Here is a 24,051-nt window from a genome sequence, read left to right on the forward strand (position 1 = left end):
TTTGCCAAAGGAAAGGAAGTTGACTAATAATTATGCACACCTGATATAGGGTGTTGATGTCATTAGACCACACCCCTTCTCATTACAGAGATGCACATCACCTAATATGCTTAATTGGTAGTAGGCTTTCGAGCCTATACAGCTTGGAGTAAGACAACATGCATAAAGAGGATGATGTGGTCAAAATACTCATTTGCCTAATAATTCTGCACTCCCTGTATATATATATATATAAAATGTAAAAAATATACCAGCTGGAGCTGAGCTGACAAGCAACATAGCTACGTGAGCTAAAAGTCCTTACATCTGATGTGCCTGTTTCTATCTATTACATTGTAAGCATTACATGTTGTGTGGGGCTTTGTTCAATAAAAAGGCAATATCACACTATGTTCCTTTCCTATGCTTATTTTTCCATGATTAAACCCTGCCCATGATCATCCATCCGCTCCACTGAGAGACGCTGATAACAGGAGGAAAGATTCTAAGGCCCCTTTCACATTGAGGAGTTTTTCAGGCGGTACAGCGCTAAAAATAGCGCCGCTATCGCGCCTGAAAAACTCCTTCACTGCAGACTCAATGTGAAAGCCCGAGGGCTTTCACACTGAGGCGATGCGCTGGCGGGAGACAAAAAAATCTCCTGTCAGCAGCATCTTTGGAGCGGTGAGAGGAGCGGCATGTATACCGCTCCTTCCCATTGAAAACAATAGGAAACCGCGGCAATACCGCCCGCAATGCGCCTCTATAGAGGTGCATTGCGGGCGGTATTAACTCTTTATCGGCCGCTAGCGGGGGTTAATACCGCACCGCTAGCGGCTGATACCCGCGGCAATTCCGGCGGTATAGCGCCGCTATTTTTAGCGGGGTTATACCGCCACCGCAGCTCCCGCCCCAGTCTGAAAGGGGCCTTAGAGTTATCCAGGATACATCCTAGGCATTCCATTTGAAGGATCCCAGCAGGATTACAGGAGTTCTCAAGGCTGATTACACCATAGACATCTGGTGAGTAGAACTCCTAAGGGAGACCTGTAGGTGAAGATCTTTGTTTGGACACTTCAGGAATATCTACGCACAGGAATCGCAATGATTTTAGAGACTTTTTTATGCTAATGAGTTTTTTTTTTTGTGAATGGACTTTGCATCATTGATTCTTTTTCAATTTTAACCATTATCATTGCAGTGAGGTTTTGTTTTCTTCTTTTTCACTCATGGCTTATGATTGATTCAGATTAACACTTGCTCTCACCAAGGGTGATTATTTATCACCATAAGCAGAGGGGTAATTTTAGATTTATTACAATCTTTTACCAGAGCGCTGTTAGTGTTTCCATTTAGAGACACTATATATATATATATATATATATATATATATATATATATATATATATATATATATATATATATATATATATATATATATATATATATATATATATATATATATATATATATATATATATATATATATATATATATATATATATAATTTCTCTTTTCCTTAAAAAAACACAGTAATTTAGACAGGAAAATAAAGTATAAATCTAAAATGCACATATTCATATTTAAAAGTATAAAGTAATGGTATATAGAAGCTCGCTGTAGTTTGCCCAAACCATACTCACCTTTACCCCATGAGTAAGTGTGCCCTGGAGTATCAAACTCTGGTATAACCCGAATTCCTCTTAGTCTAGCAAACTCGATCACTATGCGTATGTCAATGAAATTATAAATGTGTGTGGATGCCTGATAAGCTCCCTGAAACCAAAACATGTTTTTTATTTGCAAACAGTCCACTTCATATCACAAGTAATGCAACTTTCTGTAATGCATGCAAAGAAATTACCTTAAAGTGACATTAAAGCCTTTTTTTTTATTAAAATAAACAAACATGTCATACTTGCCTGCTCTGTGCAATAGTTTTGCTCAAAGCATCCCCGATCCTCTTCTTCTGGGGTCCCCCGCCGACGATCCAGACCCCTTCTCTTTGGTGGGGGCACCTGTGCATGCTCTCTCCGGAGCCCCACTGCTGCAATTATTGACACAGAAAGTGGGACTCGGCCCTAGCATTTGATTGACAGCGGCGGGGGACAACGGCTTCCGCTGCAGTCGGCGTGCTCAATGAGGAGGCCACTGCTCTTGTGCACACACTGGATTGGATCAGGCTCAGGTAAGAAAAAAGGGGGGGTCTGGGGGAGAGAGCTACAGCACAAAAAGCTTTAGAACTACAAAAGAAGAAGAAAAATTAAGACACAAGTACCTTATACTGGTCTTGCCCTCTGATCATCCCCCATTGGCGGATGGTTCATTCCTTACTCCAGTCCAACTTTGGATCCTGGGTGCTTTTCAATCCTAAAACCCTTTCTCCTGGGTCTCCCACCTCCCTTTCCTTAAAAAAAAAAAAAAAAAAAAAAACCCTCAATGCACACATGCTGACTGCTGCACGATGCTTGGTTGTTCTTGAATGTAAGAAACAGAAGGCCCCTCTCAGATTGATTTGCACTCCAGGATCCGAGGTGTAAAGCAGACGGAATACTTGACCGCTTCGCTAAATAATTTGTTGCTCATAACGGGGTCTGGGAATTGGGGGCTCTCTTATTTTTTTTTTTAAAGTGTATTTTGTGCGTGTAACCGAGAGAGAGGCCGGACTGCAGGAGTAGGCAGGCCTCCCCCAGAGGCAATCTGCCACCTTTCTCCATGCCCCGGGTGGCAATGGCGGGTGTGTGAGGAGGTCCTCTCACACAGCCCGCCCTACCTGCTCCGCTTTGAAGCCCAACGAGGCAGAGGGACTCCCTATAAGGGAGTGAGAAGATCTAGCCCGCTCAACCAGCCCCGTTAGTCCTTCGCCTCTCTCTTTAGAGACCGCGTGGTCAAAGTGCGTGCATGTTAACCCAATTTCGAGTGCGTGCAAGTGTGGTGGTTTTTGCGGGAGGGGGGTAGGCGTACGCGCAAGCTTACCTCGCATAGCACACCCACCGGGAGCCGGGCTGAGACCACCAAACTCAATTCACATGTAGCTGAGACCGGGATCCGAACCTCTAGCTGTAGAGGTGAGTGGCTTGTCAGCGCAGTGCCAATCGCGTTGAGCCACCGCAGCTCCCCTTGGGGGCTCTCTTAGAAGCTCCTCTAACCTGACGTTTAATTAGGGATGGCAACATCGGTGGGGTCCTGATAGGGGTAGATGTTCTTTACTGCCCTATCCACTTTCTTTTTCTGCCTGCTCTCCTGTATTTCTTTGCTTACTATTGTGTTTAATCCAGTGCCTTTTCCCCATTAGGTTGCGCACAATTCTGAGGCTGGGATACTGGTGCTCTGAGCCGCCATTACTAGGCTTGATGTTAATACAGGTTATATTCCTCTATGGGATAAATTTACCTTACTCTATTATTTCCCATTGAATGCATTGTAAGTTGGCACTTTTTGGCTTTTGTCAAAATAAAAATTTCTTGTACCCTTCTGTTACTATTGAAAAAATTAATAAATGTTTTCGTTTTTAACCACTTCAATACCAGGCACTTACGCAACTTCATGCCCAAGCCAATTTTCAGCGCTGTTGCAATTTGAATGACAATTGCGCGGTCATGCTACACTGTACCCAAACATTTTTTTTTATCATTTTGTTTCCACAAAAAGAGCTTTTTTTTTTGGTGGTATTTGATCACCTCTGCGATTTTATTTCTTGCACAACAAATAAAAAAAAAAACAGAAAATTTAGAAAAAAAATAAATATTTTTTTTCTGTTACATTTTTTGTAAATAAGTAAGTTTTCTTCTTCAATTACGGGCACTGATATGGCTGCACTGATGGCCACTGATAGGCGGTGCTGGTATGCGGCACTGATGGGCACCACTTTTTTTATATTGTTGACAGTCAGTGCCCATGCGTGGGCACCGATTTGCATCTATTGTGAATATTGTTTCATATATGTGGATGGCCATGGGGTACATACCTGGCCATCCACAGGTTGCCCCCTTCCCTGGTCGTCCTGGCGGCTTCCCAGGTGGTCCAGTTGGGGGGGGGGCTGTGCTGATAAACAATGAGCGTATACCCCCCTCGTCAGGAGAGCTGCCGATTGGCTCTCCTCTACTCGCATCTGTCAGACGCGAGTGAGGAATAGCCGATCAACGGCTCTTCCTGTTTACATCGTGATTGGACACGGCTGATCACGTGGTAAAGAGCCTCTGTCTGAGGCTCTTTACCGAGATCGGTGTATCGGTGTGTCAGACTGACACACCACGGGCCTGCGGCAGCTGTTATCCTGCTGGACGTCAAGCAAGGATAAAAGAACCACTTCCCGGATGTCAATCTGCTATTGACCAGGTGGGAAGTGGTTAAATAAGCTCTTTCTACAGCTGTGCTGAGAAACAAGTCTGAAAAGCAACACGGGAGGAAGATGTAGATTTGTTTAGGCCTCATCTGGCTTCAAAGGCTCAGGAACAGTTCCAGACACTGTAACCACCTGTAGATACCTTTGATGTATATACCAGACAATCCATGACAACACAGTAAAAAAAATAAAAAATTTAAGGGCAAAAAAAGCACTACCAATAGGAAAAATTGGCATTACTCTATCAGAAATCCAGTATAAATCACTCACCTTGTTACTCAATTCAGGGAATGCTTCACTTTGGTAAGGGAACGACTGATCATCAACTATATGCCAGTGAAACACATTCATTTTGTTAAATGCCATAGCTTCCTGAAACAGAAATAAGATTAGTTTTAAAGAATAATAATAAATAAAATAAAGTTGAACTCTAATATTTTAAAAATGCTGGAAACAAAATTTGCAAACAGGGGGAGAAGAAATAGTGTCTAGCCTGAGACAGTAAAGGTTATGGAAAAAAAATAAAAAATGTCCTCAATTGTTTCCCACCATCAATCCCAGCTGTTACCTTCCCAGTACAGGAGGTGTGTGTCTGTCCTCACTCATACATCATAAACCTCAGGACGCATACAGCAGGGCAGGGAAAATTCCTACTGCATTATGGGAATGGATTGCTTCTTTTTTTTTGGCCAATTCTGAAATTAAAATGCTGAAAAGAAGGTACACAGTCGCATGCATTTCCAATTAAAATAAAAAAGTTACCAAGTGTGGCAACAAGGTGAACGTGAAACATTCTTATGCTTTATGAATGCAAGGAGCAAACATGTTCCATTAGACAAGCAACACTAATGTTATTCCCCATGGATGTTTTAGTCTAAACTGCTCACTATGGGACTAAACATTCTGATTCACATGCTTTAAAGAATACATTCAGGGGCTGTTATTGCTAAACTCTGCTGAGAATGCTACTACATTTTGGTCAGTCATGAAGCCAGAGGATCAGCATTTTCAGGAGTTCAGCAATGGCAACCCACATTATATAGACTGTACTAGGATTTCTTTAACAGCATTTTCCAGTGTCACTCACCAAATTTTTTAGGATAACCTTTAGAGGCAGATAATGTCTGGAGGTGTCCAGTAGTATTCCTCTGTGGGCAAACCTTGGAAAGTCAGTAATCTGAGTTTTGTTTATTACGAACTAGAGGAAGAAGAAAAATATGGTTTATACACATTTGTATTAGGACGAAAGAAAAAAATAAAGAAAAAAATACATGTCAAGAAGACATGAAACATTTTAGAATTACTTTTTATATCTGAATTGCTGTTTTAGTGAAAATCTATGTGCAGTTGGGTCACAGGAGATCAAAGGTAAGTGCACTTCTTAGACCAACAAGAAAAGTATGGTCAGAAAAATGCTTTAGCCATACTTTTCTTTAGATACCCTTATATAATATACACCACAGCCATAACATAAGAGGGCAATAAAACAATGCCCACAGATCCCACAACTGACCATCTGCAGACCACTTTCCACAGGAGCAATTGATCTGGTAAAGAGAAGACCTGCATGTCACGTCCACCCCAACGCAGGTGGTCAGACACTATAGCTGGCTACTGTGTTCTTCACCTATAGCAGCCCCCTTTCCCATAAGGCAAGCAGGCCTACCGGTACTCGGTTGCCCCTAGGTCTTATACACAATGCTATAATGCCTGGCCACCACGCCAGGGCTGGCACGAACTGAGCAAAGCAAACAGGCACTTGCGGTTGGCAAACGGACAGCGTGGTTCTAGGACAGTCTAGGTAAAAGGCAGGCTAAGTTCAGGGAATAGTTCAAAATCCGGTCCAAGGTCATACACAGGGAAATCCAATCTAGCAGAGCAGACAGACAGGGGGCTTTATCAGGAATTGCACACGTATCACTCTCTATCACAAGCATGTGAGTGAGTGTTTGGCTGGCTTATAACAGGTTTGGTTTCTACCCAGAGACTGACCACATCAATCACCTTGCAGGTAGACAAAGACAGGGAGCATGCCAAAGCCAAAACCCTGGTGCTGGAATTAAGAGCAGGAGCACTAGATGCTCCTGACACTACACCACCTGTTACTGTTCCTAGCGCAAACTGGTGAGTGGTAGTATCTGTCTGAGCTGTTGCCTTCCTCGGTTCAAGGTACACAATCTGTTTTTCCTTTTTTTTGCCCTTTACCATCTTCACTATATATTTCACAGCATTTTGGCTGTGGATAATGATGCCAGTGCCACTACCAACACAACCTGCATGGGAACTTCATGCCTGCCAAGACATCTAGACTCTCAACAGTGTGCATTTCACTAAAGTGATACCAGTGCACACTGATCAGGGAGTACACATCTCAGCAGGTACTGAACTTCCATGCTGGTTGTACAAGTAGCTTCATTACTTTACCTCTGTAGTTCTGAAAACTACAGAGAAGCATGTGCATCACATTAAGGTTCCACAGGAAGAGGCTGTCACCCATACGGCAGTGTGCAGGAACCCATTCAGGGAATAGAGATTGGAGTTCATCACTATGTGAAGAGGTGCTATAGGACAGACACAAAAGTGGAAGTATAAAGAGGGAGCCCTCCTCTACGACAGTTTATAAAAACTGGAGTTCTGCTTTAATAAAAAGTTCTCCATAATGAAGTACAATTGAACAGTTATGGGTCCCAAACAAAGAATGTGCTGCTAAAAGCACTGAGAGCAGCAACAATCAGCTTTTCAACAAGGCAATAGTGATCTCACAGAACCACATGGAAATCAGTCATGGGATAGCCTATTCTCAAGTTTGCCCATCATAAAAAGGGGAAAATTATATATATAATAATAAAAAAAAAAAAAAAAAAAGCAATGGCAGCCTTGGTATTACTCGCAGAAAATGAAACACACACATGTTTGGGAAGAGTTTTACATAATAAAATACTTACTGCTCCAGTGCTGTCTTTATAAACCAACTGGCTGAATGTCTCAAGACCTTAAAAAGAAAAAAAAAAATTTATATTTATATTTATATTTATATTTATATATATATATATATATATATATATATATATATATATATATATATATATATATATATATATATATATATATATATATATATATATAAAAATCAATTTTTTTGTTTGTTTCAGAAAGTTAGAAAAAGTGCAAAGGTCTGGTGCGTTTCCTTGTATGTCAATGCTGGACATTTAAAACACATTAAAAACAGAAAGGCATGAATAAATACGGCTACATGCTGCCTCTTCACTGATGATAACCAGCCTGCTATGCAAAGGTCTAAGCCAAATTATTTTGTCTCACTCCTTTCATAATGTGAATAGAACAAATATTCTGTAAGAGTAAATCCCTCATGTCTTTCTGGTAGGGGTTAGGTGAAACGTCTGCAAAAAAATAAATCTTGTCATGAAATATATACAGAGATGTTAGAAGCTGGCAGGAAATTCAACCTATGGGCACCCACCTAAAACTGAAATGTCACATCTGATGGAACTGATGAGCAATAAAAAAAATGTTTAAGCATGTTACTGGTTAATGAAGTAATAAGTTATCCATCAGCTGCTTATCTAGCAAGATGTGCAGAGGGCAGACAATACAAAGTCTACGGAAAAACTGGGCCTGCACTTCCATATAAAAGTATAACCAAAGGCAATTTTGTTTTTGGAGAGGGACTAGAAGACCCATTAGGCTTATTTTGCTGTTTGTGCCGAGTTATAAAGATTCACCCTTTATATTAGTTTTCTTTATGGATAGTAAAAGTAAAAGAAAATCCCACATTTTGGGTTCTCCCTGGAAAAGTTAGGAGGGGGAATTGTTCCAATAGGGACACTAGTTCTGGTGACAAGGGATTCCCTCAATTTGCAGGGATTTCCCCTCATTTTCTGTTTGGCTAGGAGACAGGAAGTGAAGGTAAAGCTCCCCAATATACACAGATGGGGGTAATCTAGGATATACAGGAGACTAAAGCCAACTACGGTCAGGGTGATCCCTGAGCATAACAGTGCTGATATTCTGAGGAGGAAAAACAAATGAAGGCATAGTCAGGCAGATTATGGTCAGCATTTAAAAAACAGAAAGAAATACTGGTGTACATGTGTTACAACTAATTTCTGAGCATGCATGTACTCAACATGAAACCAACCCCTTGTCAACATGACCTATTTAATGCACAATCCTAAAAACACAGCTAAAACTGTTCAGCATGAATGTCCCCAATAATACGAGCATGTTGTAATGAAGAGATGAAAACCTTGAATACTATGAGTAATATACTAAAAATAATATTTGTTGCAAAACAGGTTCACTTTCATGCACCCCTCCCCAGCATCATACTTACCTTTCCTTCATGCCAAACCCATGCTTTGTGCAGCCAAAAATAAAAATAAAATAAAAAAGTCTAAGTTCCAAGCAGCTCAAGACAGGGATACGAATTTATGTCCTGCCCTCATGTAACAGTGCTGGGCCAAGCATCGGGCTGTCACATGATCCCCATACCTTAAAGTGTTTTTTGCTGAAAAGAAGATGATGTCTCCAGTAAAAGGCAGTAAAGCTTTCAGCTGGAATTCAGCACCACAACTTAAGTCCAAGGAGGTGCATGGCATCTCCTGAGCTTATCGTTTGTCTGCCCAAATTACACTCCAGATACTTTGGGTTGTGAGAAGAAAAAGGCACACAGAGCAGCTATGCCTGCCCCTCAACCTCCACTCCCCATACTTATAGCAGGGTTTCGGAGGCTACAGTTACAGTCCAATGCTAGGACATTCTTATCCCAAGTTGGTGTTGCTGGAGCTTACCTCTACGCTCTCCCTCAAACATATCTACTGGCCCATCAACATGACGGAAAGCCTTACTTGCCAACAGAAATGTGCAGGGACAGGAAGGGGCAGGTAAGCTTTGGCCACCAACATAAGGTCCTCGAACTTTGCATGGCATTCAATAACCTTTACTTTAAAATATTTGGATTCCCAAGGTGGCATTTTAAAAACCCATCTCTCAAATCCCCCAAACACTAACAGACTTGCATTATTCCTGTTGGATTTTTTTTATTTGCCATATACTATAGAGAAAAGAGCAGAAAGAGACTTTGCCCCTTAGACCTTTGATTGTGAAGGAGTCTAGGGTGAAGGATCAGAGTCAAGAGGGCAGATTTCACTGCTGGTTCTCCTAGCAGACGTAGGGTGGATAATTCAGTTTATTAATATTGATCAATAACTGAAGTCTCAATGATTGGTGGACTCAAGTTTTATGTTGTCAGCTAATTAAAAGAAGACTTTGAGCTGAAACAAAGATTCTCATCTGCTCAAGACTTCTTTAAATGGATTAACATGGAAGTGTCCAAAAACCGTGCTCCATTTATAAACAAACGCAGGTGGAGGACCCCTCAAGTGGAGCCCCAATATTCACCTTCAAACACTCACTGCTGTATCTGTGCAATACCCAACTATACAGGAGGAATTTGTAGTCACAGCACTGGGAGATACAGGAAACTGGGATCCGTGATTTTAGTAACCTGGATCAGGCCTAGCAGGTAGTTTGTTTTTCAACTGGAGATTCCAAACGAATATGGAAAAGTTCTTACCCCTCACAGCACCCCAGACTTGACTTGCTTGAAGAACAGCTCCATCTTCATTAACTGACAGCTTATCTACAATGGGGGAGAAAAAAAAAAAAAAGGGAGAAGAAATAATAATTGGAAAAAAAATAATAAATATGATCAAATAAATGAAAAACAGGACTTATTTCAAAGGTTTTGAGTGGATGGGGATAGGGTTGGTGGGTTGCTAGGAACAGCCAGCCCACATAAGACAGCAACCTCTTTCTATCAAACTTTAGACAGAACATATAGCCGCTTAATTACTGTGCGCATGCAAAGAAAGATAGAGGGGATATAAAGCTTGGCGTTTTGCGCTCATTCATATCAGCCCCTTACCTTGTGCATTTCTAGGCCTTAAAGCGGGGGTTCACCCAAAAAAAAAAAAAAAAAATTCTTTGTCTACCATGCCATCTAGCATACTAGCGTCAGCTACAGTATGCCTTTATTTTATTTTTTTGCGCTGTATTTAGAGTTTCATCCTTTCGTTTAGTTTCAGACTGAAGAGGGGAACACGATTGACGGCCGGCTATGGCGCGTCACGCTTTCCGAAAATAGCCGAAATAGGACTCGGCTCTATACGGCGCCTGCGCAGTCAGCTCCTAGTCTGTGCGCAGGCGCCGTGAAGAGCCGAGTCCTACTCCGGCTATTTTCGGAACGCGTGAAGTGCCATAGCCGGCCGTCAATCATGTTATCTCTTCATAGGAACGCCTTTCCCCGCGGGAGTCTGAAACGAAACTAATGGATTAAACTGAGTACAGCGCAAAAAAATAAAAATAAAGGCATACTGTAGCTGACGCTAGTATGCTGGATGGCATGGTAGAAAGTTGTTTTTTAGGGTGAACCTCCGCTTTAACATTTCCACCACTGTAGAGTATAAGAGGCCCTAATCAATGCAGCGCACTAGACACAAAACATGCCGCCTCCACTCTACAATTAAAGTCATTCAATGAGCTGGTGTATTCAACTTTTACACATTTCCACTTTTTAGGAAATCAAAGAGTATGTCTCCTCAAGCCACTTCTAATCTGACTGTACAGTGCAGCTGGAAAGTATTCACAGCCCTTCACTTATTCCACATTTTGTTGTTACAGCCTTATTCCAAAATGGTTTGAATTCATTATTTTTCTCAAAATTCTACAAACAATACCCCATAATGACCACGTGAAAAAGGTTTGTTTGAAATCTTTGCAAGTTTATATATAAAAAAGAAAAAACACACACACACACACACACACACACACACACACACAATAATTATTCACAGCCTTTGCCATGACACTCATAATTGAGCTCAGGTGCATCCCTTTTCCACCGATCATCCTTGAGATGTTTCTACAACTTGATTGGAGTCCACCCGTGGTAAATTCAGTTGATTGGACACAATTTGAAAAAAAGGCACACAACTGTCTATATAAAGTCCCACAGTTAACAGTGCATGTCAGAGCACAAACCAAGCCCATGAAGTCCAAAGAATTTTCTGTAGACCTCCGAGACAGGATTGTATTGAGGCACATATCTGGGAAAGGGTACACAAAGCTTTCTGCAGCATTGAAGGTCCCAATGAGCACAGTGGCCTCCATCATCTATAAATTGAAGAAGTTAGAACCAACAGTACTCTTCCTAAAGTGGGCCGCCCAGCAAAACTGAGCGATCGGAGGAGAAGGGCCTTAGTCAGGAGAGGTGACCAAGAACCTGATGGACACTCTGACAGAGCTCCAGCGTTTCTCTGTGGGGAAAGGAGAACCTTCCATAAGAACAACCATCTCTGCAGCACTCCACCAATCAGGCTTGTATAGGAGACAGAAGCCACTCAGTAAAAGGCACATGACAGCACACCTTGAGTTTGCCAAAAGGCACCTGAAGGATTCTCGGATAAGAAGAAAAAAATCTCTGGTCTGATAAAGCAAAAGATTAAACTCTTTGGTCTGAATGGCAGGCATCATGTCTGGAGGAAACCAAGGGAAATAGAAATTACCGCTCAAGGTGGGTCTGCTGGACAATCAGTAGCTGCTCAGGAGGCCAGAAGTGCCGGCAATGCACAATGCAAAATGTATAAGTTGAAAGGATGAACAGCCGCACCTCCAAAAAAAAACGTGGGTTGTCTTTATTTAAAAAAAATAGGTGGAAAATGCACTACAAATGACAGCAAAGGGTGGAATACAGCCAAAGCGTTTCGCAGTGTGATCAGTGCTTAGTCATGGACATGACTACGCACTGATCGCAGTGCAAAACGCGTAGGCTATATTCCACCCTTTGCTGTCATTTGTAGTGCATTTTCCACCTATTTTTTAAATAAAGACAGCCCAAGGGTTATTTGGAGGTGCGGCTGTTCATCCTTTCAACTTCTACATTCTGGAGGAAACCAGGCACCACTCATCACCTGGCCAATACCATCCCTACAGTGAAACATGGTGGTGGCAGCATCATGCTGTGGGGATATTTTTCAGCGGCAGGAACTGGGAGACTAGTCAGGATTGAGGGAAAGATGAATGCAGCAATATACAGAGACATCCTTGATGAAAACCTGCTCCAGAGTGCTCTGGACCTTAGACTGGGGTGAAGGTTCATTTTCCAACAGGACAACAGCCCTAAGCACACAGCCAAGATAGCAAAGGAGTGGCTACTGGACAACTCTTTGAATGTCCTTGAGTGGCCCAGTCAGAGCCCAGACTTGAACCCAATTGAACATATCTGGAGAAAGCTAAAAATGGCTGTGCACCGACTCTCCCCATCCAACCTGATAGAGCTTGAGAGGTCCTGCAAAGAAGAATGGGAGCAACTGCCCAAATATAGGTGTGCCAAGCTTGTAGCATCATACTCAAAAATACTTGAGGTTGTAATTGGTGCCAAAGGGGCTTCAACAAAGTATTAAGCAAAGGCTGAATACTAAGGTACATGGAATTTTTTGTGCAAACATTTCAAACTTTTTTCATGTTGTCATGGGGTATTTGTAGAATTTTAAGAAAAAAATAAAAAATGAACCTTGGTCAAAGTTTGGTTGATCAGACAAGCTTGAAGACGTCAGGCAGCCATAAATTTTAGTGCTTATCTTTTTTGTAAAGCACAGTTAAATAACTTCTTTTAAGGCCGCCTGAGGTTTTGTTGAAACAAAAGCCTTTTAAGCAATGCACACCCAACATCATGTGATTAAAGTGGATAGTTCTCTAAATACCGTTTATGGAGAAATCTGATTCTTTCTACATCGAACCATCATCAAAACACTTGACCACATTTAGAGTACCCCCTCCCCCCATGAGATTCCTCAAGTCCAGGGGTAGGCAACCTCGGCCCTCCAGCTGAGGTGAAACTACAAGTCCCATTAAACATTGCAAGACCCCAACAATCACAGGCATGACTCCTAGGAGGCAGAGATGGAATTTGTGATTTCACCACAGCTGGAGGGCCGAGGTTGCCTACCCCTGCTCTAGCCCTTCACACAGGCATGCACAGATTTTTAAGAAGGTGGCACAAGCCTAGGCAAATGTGACTAAACCTCTGACACCAGTGTCACCTTTCCCCATGGCTGGCTTATAGGATTGGTCTTGGATCCAATCCCCAAAACAAAGATGATATATATGTCAGGTTTATCAGTCCTTGAAATGTGGTGGCTACAATTTCTAATTTGCAGCTGGCAATACAGTGTTCTAGGGTGGCTACTCACATTTATTACACTGTATCTATGGAGGGAACCATTGTTGTCACACTAGGACAGAGCTACAAACATGAATCCTACGCCATCTTTTTTACAAGGCCAGGCAGGGGGGTACTTTGTTGAATTACGAAAACCCTCAAAGCCCAGTTTCAAAAACATTTATTTTGTCTGGAGCCGATACAGCTGATCTAGCCTAACACTTTTCCTATCAGGCCAAGGCTTACAGTCTGCACATAAGGATACCCATTATACAATGGGGGCCTGAATCATCATTAAATGTTAAGGCATCTGCATGCCAAAACTTACACTGAAATATAAATGGTCACTTTCCTATGTAGAGTAAAACCTTGGTTTAAGAGCGTTTTGCAAGACGAGCAAAATTTCTAAATATAGACTTGATATACAAGCGATGTCTTGATATACAAGTAGCGTCCGGTCACAACTGAGTATAAAAGAGAAGAGAAGCGCCTCCAAGTGTAGCAATATGGTTACATTTAATGAAGGTACAATATTTAGCAACTTATTGCTACACTTAGATGCGCCTCTCTTCTCTTTTATACTCTGTGGCTCCTGCTGGATTTTGCTTCTAATCCCCTTGGGGAGGCTGTCATTTGTGGAGGGATATTTTATGGTTACACAACCTGGTCACATTGCTAGAATATTTTTATATGGACTATAAAACTGAAGGATCTATGACTAAATGGTTGTGGAACAAATCATTTAAGCTTCCATTATTTCTAATGAGTTAATTTGCTTTCATATACAAGTGCTTTAGATTACAAGCATGTTTCTGGAACATATAATTATGCTTGCAATCCAAGGTTTCACTGCATATGAATATACAAATATTAATGTAAATACCGTATTTATCGGCGTATACCGTGCACTTTTTTGCCCTGAAAAATCCGAGCAAAATCGTGGGTGCGCGATATACGCCAAGGATCGAGCGGGGAGGACACCACGATGGCCGCAGAAAGGATGCCGGACCGGACGAGGCCGCCAATGGACGACGGGCAAGACACCGACGAGGGGCATCCAAACTAAGTACTTTTTCCCCAGGAATTTTTTTTCAAGTTCGGGGGTGCGCGCTATACGCCGGGGCGCGCAATAGGCCGATAAATACGGTAAATTGGATGGGGATTGGGAGAAACTACATCCCTCCCCCCCCCCCCCCCCATCAACACTTGATTTTGATGGGGGGAATCCACCTTGCTGAGGGATTGTATTCTGAAAGCAAAGAGACTTCCCCGCGGTTAGCGTGGGGGCCGATCAGAATTGCCAGCTATAGCTTACATCACCGATCAAGCAGGTAAAAATCTTACAGGGCAGTTGTGCAGAAGTCAAATCAGTAGATCGACTTCTGTACAACCTCAATGCCCATACATGGATGAAAATGTATCTGGTCCCTGCTGAATTGTGATCGACGTATGGCCGGCTTTAGCCAGGTAGTAAATTATTGGCTGAACGGTGACTGCATGCCATCAGATGCAGTCACCATTTGTGTTCTGCAACATGGTTGTTGAATACAATCCACATGCATGGATCGGGGGCTCTATTGGTTTCTCCCACTCAGCACCCCAAGGCTGAACAAGAGAAAACAAGCTGTGGATACTTAGCTTTAGTTTAGATAAAACCAACATAAAAACAAGTCACATGGTTTGCTTAGTACTAAAGTTCTAAATACTCACATGACTCATCTGAACGGACATTGGGATACTTGTGACATTCGTTGTCCTCTGAGGTGATGATGACCTGAAGTTGTACCAATCGTCCTGCCCTTGGTTTACCTGCAGGTACATCTTCCAATCGCAGGAAACCAAATATGTAATTGAAGTATCTTAAAAAAAACATTGGAAGGTTTAAAAGGTGCAATAAAGCTGACATTTTGTGATTTTTCTTTTTTTAATCTGCACCAGTACCAGTGCTTATAATGAAGATAACAGCTGATGAGTGATCCGTTGCCAAGGACGCGGCGGCCGGCTCCTTAACAACCAGTGTTAAACAAGCTAGTGCTAAAGACGTTGGCTCAAAAATTTGCATCGGAACCGCATATAAAATTCGCTGTGAAAATTTGCACCGGACATGTGTGAACCTAGCCTCAAATCTGCCAACAGCTCTGTAATGCAAGGCCCCACCTGACTGGATAGATTAAATAGATCCACATCTTAAATAATGTTGGTAAATCTAAAATTAATCATACAAAGATTGCATGTTACAATGTAACATGTATTTATTGCTGTATATTTCAAACCCATCTCATTATCTTGGCATTCTGCAAAGCCCTTATGTAGGTCTGCTCTCGGGCTGACAATGCCATCTTCTCGCTGCTAAATGTTACTTCCTGCCAGTGTTGGTGGCCCCTGAATCGCTTTTCCTGTCCTGGTGACACACGTACGCCTGGAACAAGAATTCTCAATGATAAAGCTCTGACAGAGCATGTGTAAACAGCTCCTATCAGGATGAGTGACAATTTTTTTGGGAAGTTGGTAATCTTTGAAAACCCAACATCCTAGGACAGGGCTTGACAAATTTGCTTGGAATCTAGAAGCCAGCTAAAAAAGTTAGGAGCCAGAAAACGCGCCCCGTCCCGCCAAGTTAGCGCGCAGAAGCTAACGCATACGTGAGTAGCGCCCGCAAATGAAAGCGGTGTTCGCGAGGTATCGCCACAATTGGTAGAGCGAGAGCAATAATTCTAGCCCTAGACCTCCTCTAACTCAAGACATGCAACCTGTAGAATTTGTTTAAACATCGCTTATGGAGATTTTAAAGGGTAAAAGTTTGTCGGCATTCCACGAGCGGACGCAATTTTGAAGCGTGACATGTTGGGTATCAATTTACTCGGCGTAACATTATCTTTCACAATATAAAAAAAAATTGGGCCAACGTTACTGGCGTCTTATTTTTTTAATTAAAAATAAGTATTTTTTCCCAAAAAAGTGCGCTTGTAAGACCGCTGCGCAAATACGGTGTGACAGAAAGTATTGCAACGACCGCCATTGTATTCTCTAGGGTGTTAGAATAAAAAATATTTATAAATGTTTGGGGGTTCCATTTAGAGGGAAGGAGATGACAGTGAAAACAGACAGGGGAAGCTCTATTAGCATTGCTGGTTGTCTTGTCGGATCACAGAAGGAACCATAGGCCTGCAGAAGGCCGCAAAACCGCAGCCCAATGCGATCGCGCGGCGGGGGCGCACGGAGACGCAGGATACCCCCATCTGTGCCACCCCAAGTCGCCAATTCTAGACGCAATTCGTCGAACCCTATCCTAGGAGATCCTACATCACTTCCAGCAGTGACCCACCAGCCACTCAATATAATGGCCTGCCATGGAATTGTGGTCACGTGACCTTAATACTAGGGTTGTCCCGATACCGATACTAGTATCGGGACCGATTCCGAGTATTTGCAGGAGTACTCGTACTCCCGCAAATACCCCCGATACCGAAATAGAATACTCCCCCCGACCCCCCCCCCCCGCCGCTACGCCACATCCCCGCTTGGTTAATACGGGCGGGGAACATTACAGCTTTCATTTGAATAGCTGTAGTGTTTCCCGGCGCGCCGCATATAGACACTCCCCCTTGCTCGGGTGAACTGTCCAATCCCGAGCAAGGGGGAGCGTCTATACGCAGAGACTACAGCTATTCAAATGAAAGCTGTAATGTTCCCGCCCGTATTAACCAAACGACGGCGCGGCAGCATGTACGGTAAGGGGGACATGGCTGCATATATGGGGGGGGGGGGACATGGCTGCATATATGGGGGGGGGGGGACATGGCTGCATATATGGGGGGGGGACATGGCTGCATATATGGGGGGGGACATGGCTGCATATATGGGGGGGGGGGGACATGGCTGCATATATGGGGGGGGGGGGGGACATGGCTGCATATATGGGGGGGGGGACATGGCTGCATATATGGGGGGGGGGACATGGCTGCATATGTGGGGGGACATGGCTGCATTTGGGGACACATTTAAAAAAAAGTATCGGTATTCGGTATTGGCGAGTACTTGAAAAAAAGTATCGGTACTTGTACTCCGTCCTAAAAAAGTGGTATCGGGACAACCCTACTTAATACAAACTTAAAAAATAAAAAAATAATTGACGTTGCAGAGGCTGAGGAAAGATCGCAACAATATGGTCGGGATCCACCCACAACCGTGGACCACCACCTGGTTCAGCCTCTCAGAGCCTGACTAAGCCGTCCCCTCCTCAATCCAGCGCTCCAGTCGGCACAGGGAGGGCAGAGCAGAGAGTCGGTGATTGACAGTCACCAGCTCTCTGCTCATGAAGCTCTGAATAATCAATGATCTTTGATCGCTCGGTTCTCAGTGTTTGAGCCCACAGGGGACAGATGCAGCATCCACCTGGGCAAGTATAATTCTTGGAGGAGAAAAAAAAAAAAAAAAAAAAAAAAAAAAAAAAAAAACTTTGCTTTTAAAAGCTCTAACAGGTCATCAATTTAGTGTTAGCCATGAACAATGGGCCTAGAACTATTTCTCTCACCCCGGCAAGAGCTTGCATTTATATGTGTATGTATATGTGGAGGCTTGATGGCCAGAAAATTGATCATGCAGCATTGGAAATCTGAGGTGCCCCCCCACAGTCAGGGAGTGGACCACTGCACTTGGTAATGCGTTGAGGATGGAGAAGGTTATATACCAACATAGGGGATGCTCCAAAAAATTTGAAAAGTTATGGGACTTGTGGTTGGGAACGTCGGGGGTTGGTTCCAAATGACCTAGTCATGGACAGACTATTGGGCTAGCGGGACAGGGGGTGGTGAGATGGTTGGTTGCGTTTTATATGACCTTTCAGTATGTTGATTTTTGTTTATGTATACTACTGTTCTGTTTATGGCCATGTCTGCTATACTGGATAAGATTGTGGTACTTTGGACTGTATGTGTCAAATTTTCCATCAATAAACTTGCTTTTTTGGACAAAAAAAAAAAAATATGTTGAGGCTTGGGTGTAACCATTTCATTTACCCTTTTGTTTTTCACCAAACTTCAGTGTTTTTTTTTTTATCACATAAGGGGTCTCTTTAATGAGACATCAGGGGACTTTTTGACAGTCAAACCTGAAAGTGATACAATACACCTTATAAAAGGTAGAGGAGATTAGTGATCAGATGTTCACTGTCCTCCCTTTCTTCTACCTGGCACTGCAGGTGTGACAGCTGTCCATCTAGAGCAGGGTAGATTTGATTTAAAGTGGTTTCATCAAACCCTTGTTAAAAAAAAAAAAACAACAACTCTGCAAGCCAAAGACATAATTACTTACCTTAAATCGAAGCCCCCGCAGCGGTCCTCGTACCCCCTCCGGCCGGTGACATCTCTCCCATGGGTTACTTCCGGGTATCGCGGCTCCGGCTCTGTGATTGCCCGGAGACGCGATGACGTCACTGACGCATGCATGGGAGCTGCCGGTAACGGCCGTTGATTCAGTTTGCATGTGCCGATGACAGCGACACATGCAGAGGGGAAGGGGATATCGCGTAAACCCTGCAGATTTAGGAGATATCCATGGAAGCTACAGGCAAGCCTCATTATAGGCTTACATGTAGCATAAAGTGGTTGTAAAGGGATTACAACCACTTTAAATCACTGGTAAAAAGGCTCGATTTAAGTAAACGCGATTTAAAACATAATTTTTAAAAGAGCAACCATCATCTCTGTCCCACAGCGGCTCCTCCTCTGACCCGCTGTTGACTTACCAACAGTCCCATTCACTTTAAAGGGACAGCTGGTGATGTGGCAATGACACAACAAGGTGAGGGATGTGGTGGCAGCTGCAGGTGAGTGGATGCCCGCTAACAGGCACTGCCATGATGGATCTGAAATGATAGGTTCTCTTTAAAAGTAAGGACTTATTCTTGCTGGTAGTTAGAATCTTTAATATTTACAAAAAATAAAAAGGTTTCCCATTTAGAATAATAAGCTATCAGGTTAGTAAAAAACAGCGATATCAGAACTGGTGAAATCATACAGCTTGTAGTGCACATAGATTTGCAAAACAACGGAATAAAGGAATTCCTGAACTTTGTTATATCTCGTTGTTACTGTGAAATTGTGTGAATGCTTGGATTCATTGAATGAGTTTACCAAAAATTAAAATATTGCAGAATATACAGCCTCATGCTACATAACTAAGCCCCGTTTCATGCTGAATAAACTATATTATCAACGTATCTTAACCACTTCCATACCGGGCTGTTATACACACATCCATACCAGGCCTATTCTGGCACTTCTCTCCTACATGTACAAATCCAAATTTTTTTGCTAGAAAATTAAGCAGAACCCCCAAACATTATATATGTTTTTTTAGCAGACACCCTAGGGAATAAAACGACGGTCATTGAAACGTTTTATATTGCACGGTATTTGGAAAAAAAATTGTTTCATGAATTAAAAAAATAACAAAACAGTAAAGTTAGCCCAATTTTTTTGTAAAATATGAAAGATGATGTTACACCGAGTAAATAGATACCCAACATGCCACGCTTTGAAATTGCGCACACTCATGGAATGGCGCCAAACTTCGGTACTTAAAAATCTCCATAGGCAACGCTTTGAAAATTGTTACAGGTTACCAGTTTAGATTTACAGAGGAGGTCTAGTGCTAGAATTGTTGCTGCCACTCTAACGCACGCGGCGATACCTCACATATGTGGTTTAAACGCCGTTTACATATGTCGGCGGGACTTGCGTGTGCATTCGCTTCTGCGCGCGAGCTACTGGGGACAGGGGCGTTAAAAAAAAGTTTTTTTTTTTTTTTTTTTACATATGTATTTCTTTTTTTTTTTTACACACTTTTTTTATTTTTATTTTTTTTATTATCACTTTTATTCCTATTACAAGGAATGTAAACATCCCTTGTAATAGGAATGTGTGTGACAGGTACTCTTTATGGAGAGATGCGGGGTCAATAAGACCCCACATCTCTCCTCCAGGCTGGAAAGCATGAAATTGGTTAAAAAAAATTCACCGATCTCATGCTTGCTGTTGCTTAGCAGACAGAATTGCGGCTTTGTTTACTTACGGGGACCCGGGCGTGACGTCATCACATCGCGCCGGGGTCCTCCGACGGTCATAGAGATGACTGGTGACCATCTGTTCACCAGTCATCTCTATGCTTCCTGCCAGCGCCGGACGATTCATTCTCCGGGCCCCCGATGGCACGGGAGAGCCCGGAGAAGCACCGGATGGCGGCGGGAGGGGGGCCCAGGATCGTTAGAGGTCATTTGACAATGGGCCGGGCGGGAAGTGGTTAAATATAAAAAAAAAAAAAAAAAAAAACAACTATCTTTAGATACATTTTTACTCCAAAAGCATTTTATTAAAATAAATTTGATAAAAAAAAAAAAAAAAAAGAAACTTTTTTTTTAAAAATGATTGATGTTTATTTACTCTGGTCTTGGGCTGATCACTCGCATGCAATTACCCGACAAGTGATTACATGCGAGTGGCCGTAGATTAGCTGTGGGAGTGGTCCGCCTTCCATTACTTTTCAATGGGAATGCTGCAATCTTTGGAAACGCTTGCTGGTTCTCCTGCATGTATTCGCGAATGGTCCTAATTTGCAAGTGTGACCGAGGCCTTATGCCGCGTACACACTGTCTTTTTTGTGATAAAAAAAAAAAAACATTTTTAAAAACGTAATTTAAAATGACCGTGTGTGGGGAAAACTTTGTTTTATGTCTTCCGAAAAAAAGACAAAAAAAAAAAATTCGAACAATTTTTTATGTTGTTTTTCAAAATGTCGTTTTTTGTGTAATTTAAAAAAAAGTGTGTGGGTAAAAACGACGTTTTAAACCCACGCATGCTTAGAAGCAAGTTATGACGCGAGCTTGAATGGAACAGAGTGCCGTCATACGTGCTGAACGTAACCGCGCTTTGCTAGAGCATTTTGAAAAAACGATGGTGTGTAGGCAACGTCGTTTTTTTAAAATGAAGTTTGAAAAACGTCGTTTTTTTCCCCATGAGAAAAAACGATGTTTTTTTACAAGACAAAAAAAGACCGTGTGTACGCGGCATTATAGCGCCATAGAATGTCTCTTCTATTATAAGGAGACTGCTCACAATTTCTTGCATTCGTTTCGTTCTGCTTCCACACCTGATGTATCGTACTCTGTACCCTGACCAAGGTGTGTCACTTCCGTGGCAGGTTAGGCAATCCAATTTACTTCCATATTTCCTGGAGATTTTACAACTAATTGGATTCTGTAAAGCAATAAGAGAAGTGACAGAAAACAGAGCGCGCTTTTCTCACCACCCCTATTCAGTACACCTATGTACAGTACACATAGCCCATACTGGATGTGGTTCCAACACTTCCCCCGTGACCAGCAGAACAGCAAAGTCATCTGATCACACAGACCAATGGAAAGTCCCACATTGTTTCATGACAGTTCCTGCTACTGACTGGCCTGTCCTGTCTGTAAAACAGGAAAGTTGAGTTTCTTAGATGAGGGCCTAGAGATAATAAATGTCATGTGACATGAAGGGACACTGCGCTGTACTGAGTGTGACTGGAGGGCGGGTCCCATGCAATCACCTTGTTAGATGGAGACGCAAACTGTCATCCTGCAGCAGTTAGAGAACTACAAGTCTTGTTTTTCAGAGAACAAATCATCAGTACAATCTATTGTTTTTTAATAGTCTTAGCAGAAAAAACAGAACGCACACTGGAGCACAATATGCCTGCTTATATTTTAATTAGGGTTGTCCCGATACCACTTTTTTAGGACTGAGTACCGTTACTTTTTTTTCAAGTACTCGCCGATACCGAATACCGATACTTTTTTTAAATGTGTCCCCAAATGCAGCCATGTCCCCCCACAAATGCAGCCATGTCTTCCCCCCCATATCCAGCCATGTCTTCCCCCCCCCCCATGTAGCCATGTCTCCCCCCCCCCATGTAGCCATGTCTCCCCCCCATGTAGCCATGTCCCGCTTACCTGCATCCCCGCTACCGCCGACTGTGTAATACGCACCGGGAACATTACAGCTTTGAATAGCTGTAATGATTGGCGCCGCGCATAGACACTCCCCCTCGCTCAGGATTGGACAGTTCACCCGAGCAAGGGGGAGTGTCCATGCGTGGCGCGAATCATTACAGCTATTCAAAGCTGTAATGTTCCCGGTGCGTATTACACAGTCGGCGGTAGCGGGGATGTGGCGTAACGGCCGTGGGATGCGGCGTAACGGCGACAACGGCGGGGGTGGGGGGGTTTGTATTCTATTTTGGTATCGGGGGTATTTGCAGGAGTACGAGTACTCCCGCAAATACTCGGAATCGGTCCTGATACCGATACTAGTATCGGTACAACCCTAATTTTAAGTTAGAGAAAAGGTGGCTGCAGCCAATCAGATGCAGGTACTCTGACAGCTGCAGGTCCTGTTACAATAGCTGCCAGTGGAAGATTCCTCTGCATCTTTTTTGTCTAAGGCCTCATTAACACAGGCGGACTCCGTCGATACGGGTGACCACTTTTGGATCACCAGCCTCTCATTGGTGCTCCTCACCGCACAGCTATACCACTTGGGATCCTCAAAAGTGGGAACCCAGTCGCTGCTCAAATGTTCCGGACCAACATGGCCCCAGAACCAGGAACAACGCGTGGCACGCACGCCCCGGTAGGCCATAACCCTGGGGCACCGTGATGTGGTCACCCTGAAGGTGGCTGCCACACTGGAAGAAGACCCAGACTCAATAGCGTCTGTCCCATAAGTACCCTCTCCCAGCATGCCCAGCGAGGACACACCCTCCTGATTAGCTGCTGCTACACACTATATATATAGTGGGGGGGGGGGTCAATGATCACATATTGGGGGGGTGATGACAACTATGTACAGAACACCAGACATCCATCCGATCACACATATATATTGGGGAGGGGGGGTGATGATCACACATATACAGTTGTGTTCAAAATTATTCAACCCCCCAATGCTGTAAAGGGTTTTAGGGAATTTAGTGTACATTTGTAATTGTATTCAGAATGAAATCCTACAAGGACTTCTTAAAGAACCATATGCAACTAAAATGACATCGATTGGTTTTGTAATACAGTAGTAAATGTTTATTTTGTGAATTCTTCATTTACACAATTATTCAACCCCTTAAAGACTACCACTCTGAAGAACAGAGGTTCATTGAAGTGTTTTCAATCAGGTATTGAAAACACCTGTGGATGTCGGGGAGTAGCAATAAAGCCTAATAAGCACCAATTAGGCAGCTTTAAAATGACTGTGATACTCAGCTCCTTCTAGACATTTACTGGTGTGGTTACAAACATGGTGAAGTCAAGAGAATGGTCCGGGAAGACAAGAGAAGAGGTGATTACTCTTCACAGGAAGGGCAATGGCTATAAGAAGATTGCAAAGATGTTAAACATACCAAGAGATACCATAGGAAGCATCATTCGCAAATTCAAGCCAAAGGGCACTGT

The 24,051-nt window shown here is 42.9% G+C and overlaps 1 protein-coding gene across 2 annotated transcripts in view; it reads right to left on the bottom strand.

Moving 5' to 3' along the window:
* Nucleotides 1-24,051, bottom strand: part of HEXB (hexosaminidase subunit beta) — a 46,611-nt gene that overhangs the window by 19,447 nt on the left and 3,113 nt on the right. Inside the window, exons 2-7 of one of the 2 annotated variants that reach the window (XM_040341436.1) lie at nt 15,276-15,424; nt 9,921-9,986; nt 7,270-7,316; nt 5,412-5,522; nt 4,595-4,696; nt 1,623-1,755 (exon numbers count right to left, since the gene is read on the bottom strand). In XM_040341436.1, coding sequence (XP_040197370.1) covers nt 1,623-1,755; nt 4,595-4,696; nt 5,412-5,522; nt 7,270-7,316; nt 9,921-9,986; nt 15,276-15,424 — 608 coding nt within the window. The remainder of the gene's footprint in view (nt 1-1,622; nt 1,756-4,594; nt 4,697-5,411; nt 5,523-7,269; nt 7,317-9,920; nt 9,987-15,275; nt 15,425-24,051) is intronic. The other variant, XM_040341437.1, reaches the window with a different exon arrangement.

The sequence above is a fragment of the Rana temporaria genome, chromosome 1, assembly GCF_905171775.1.
Source record: "Rana temporaria chromosome 1, aRanTem1.1, whole genome shotgun sequence".
Lineage (NCBI taxonomy): Eukaryota > Metazoa > Chordata > Amphibia > Anura > Ranidae > Rana > Rana temporaria.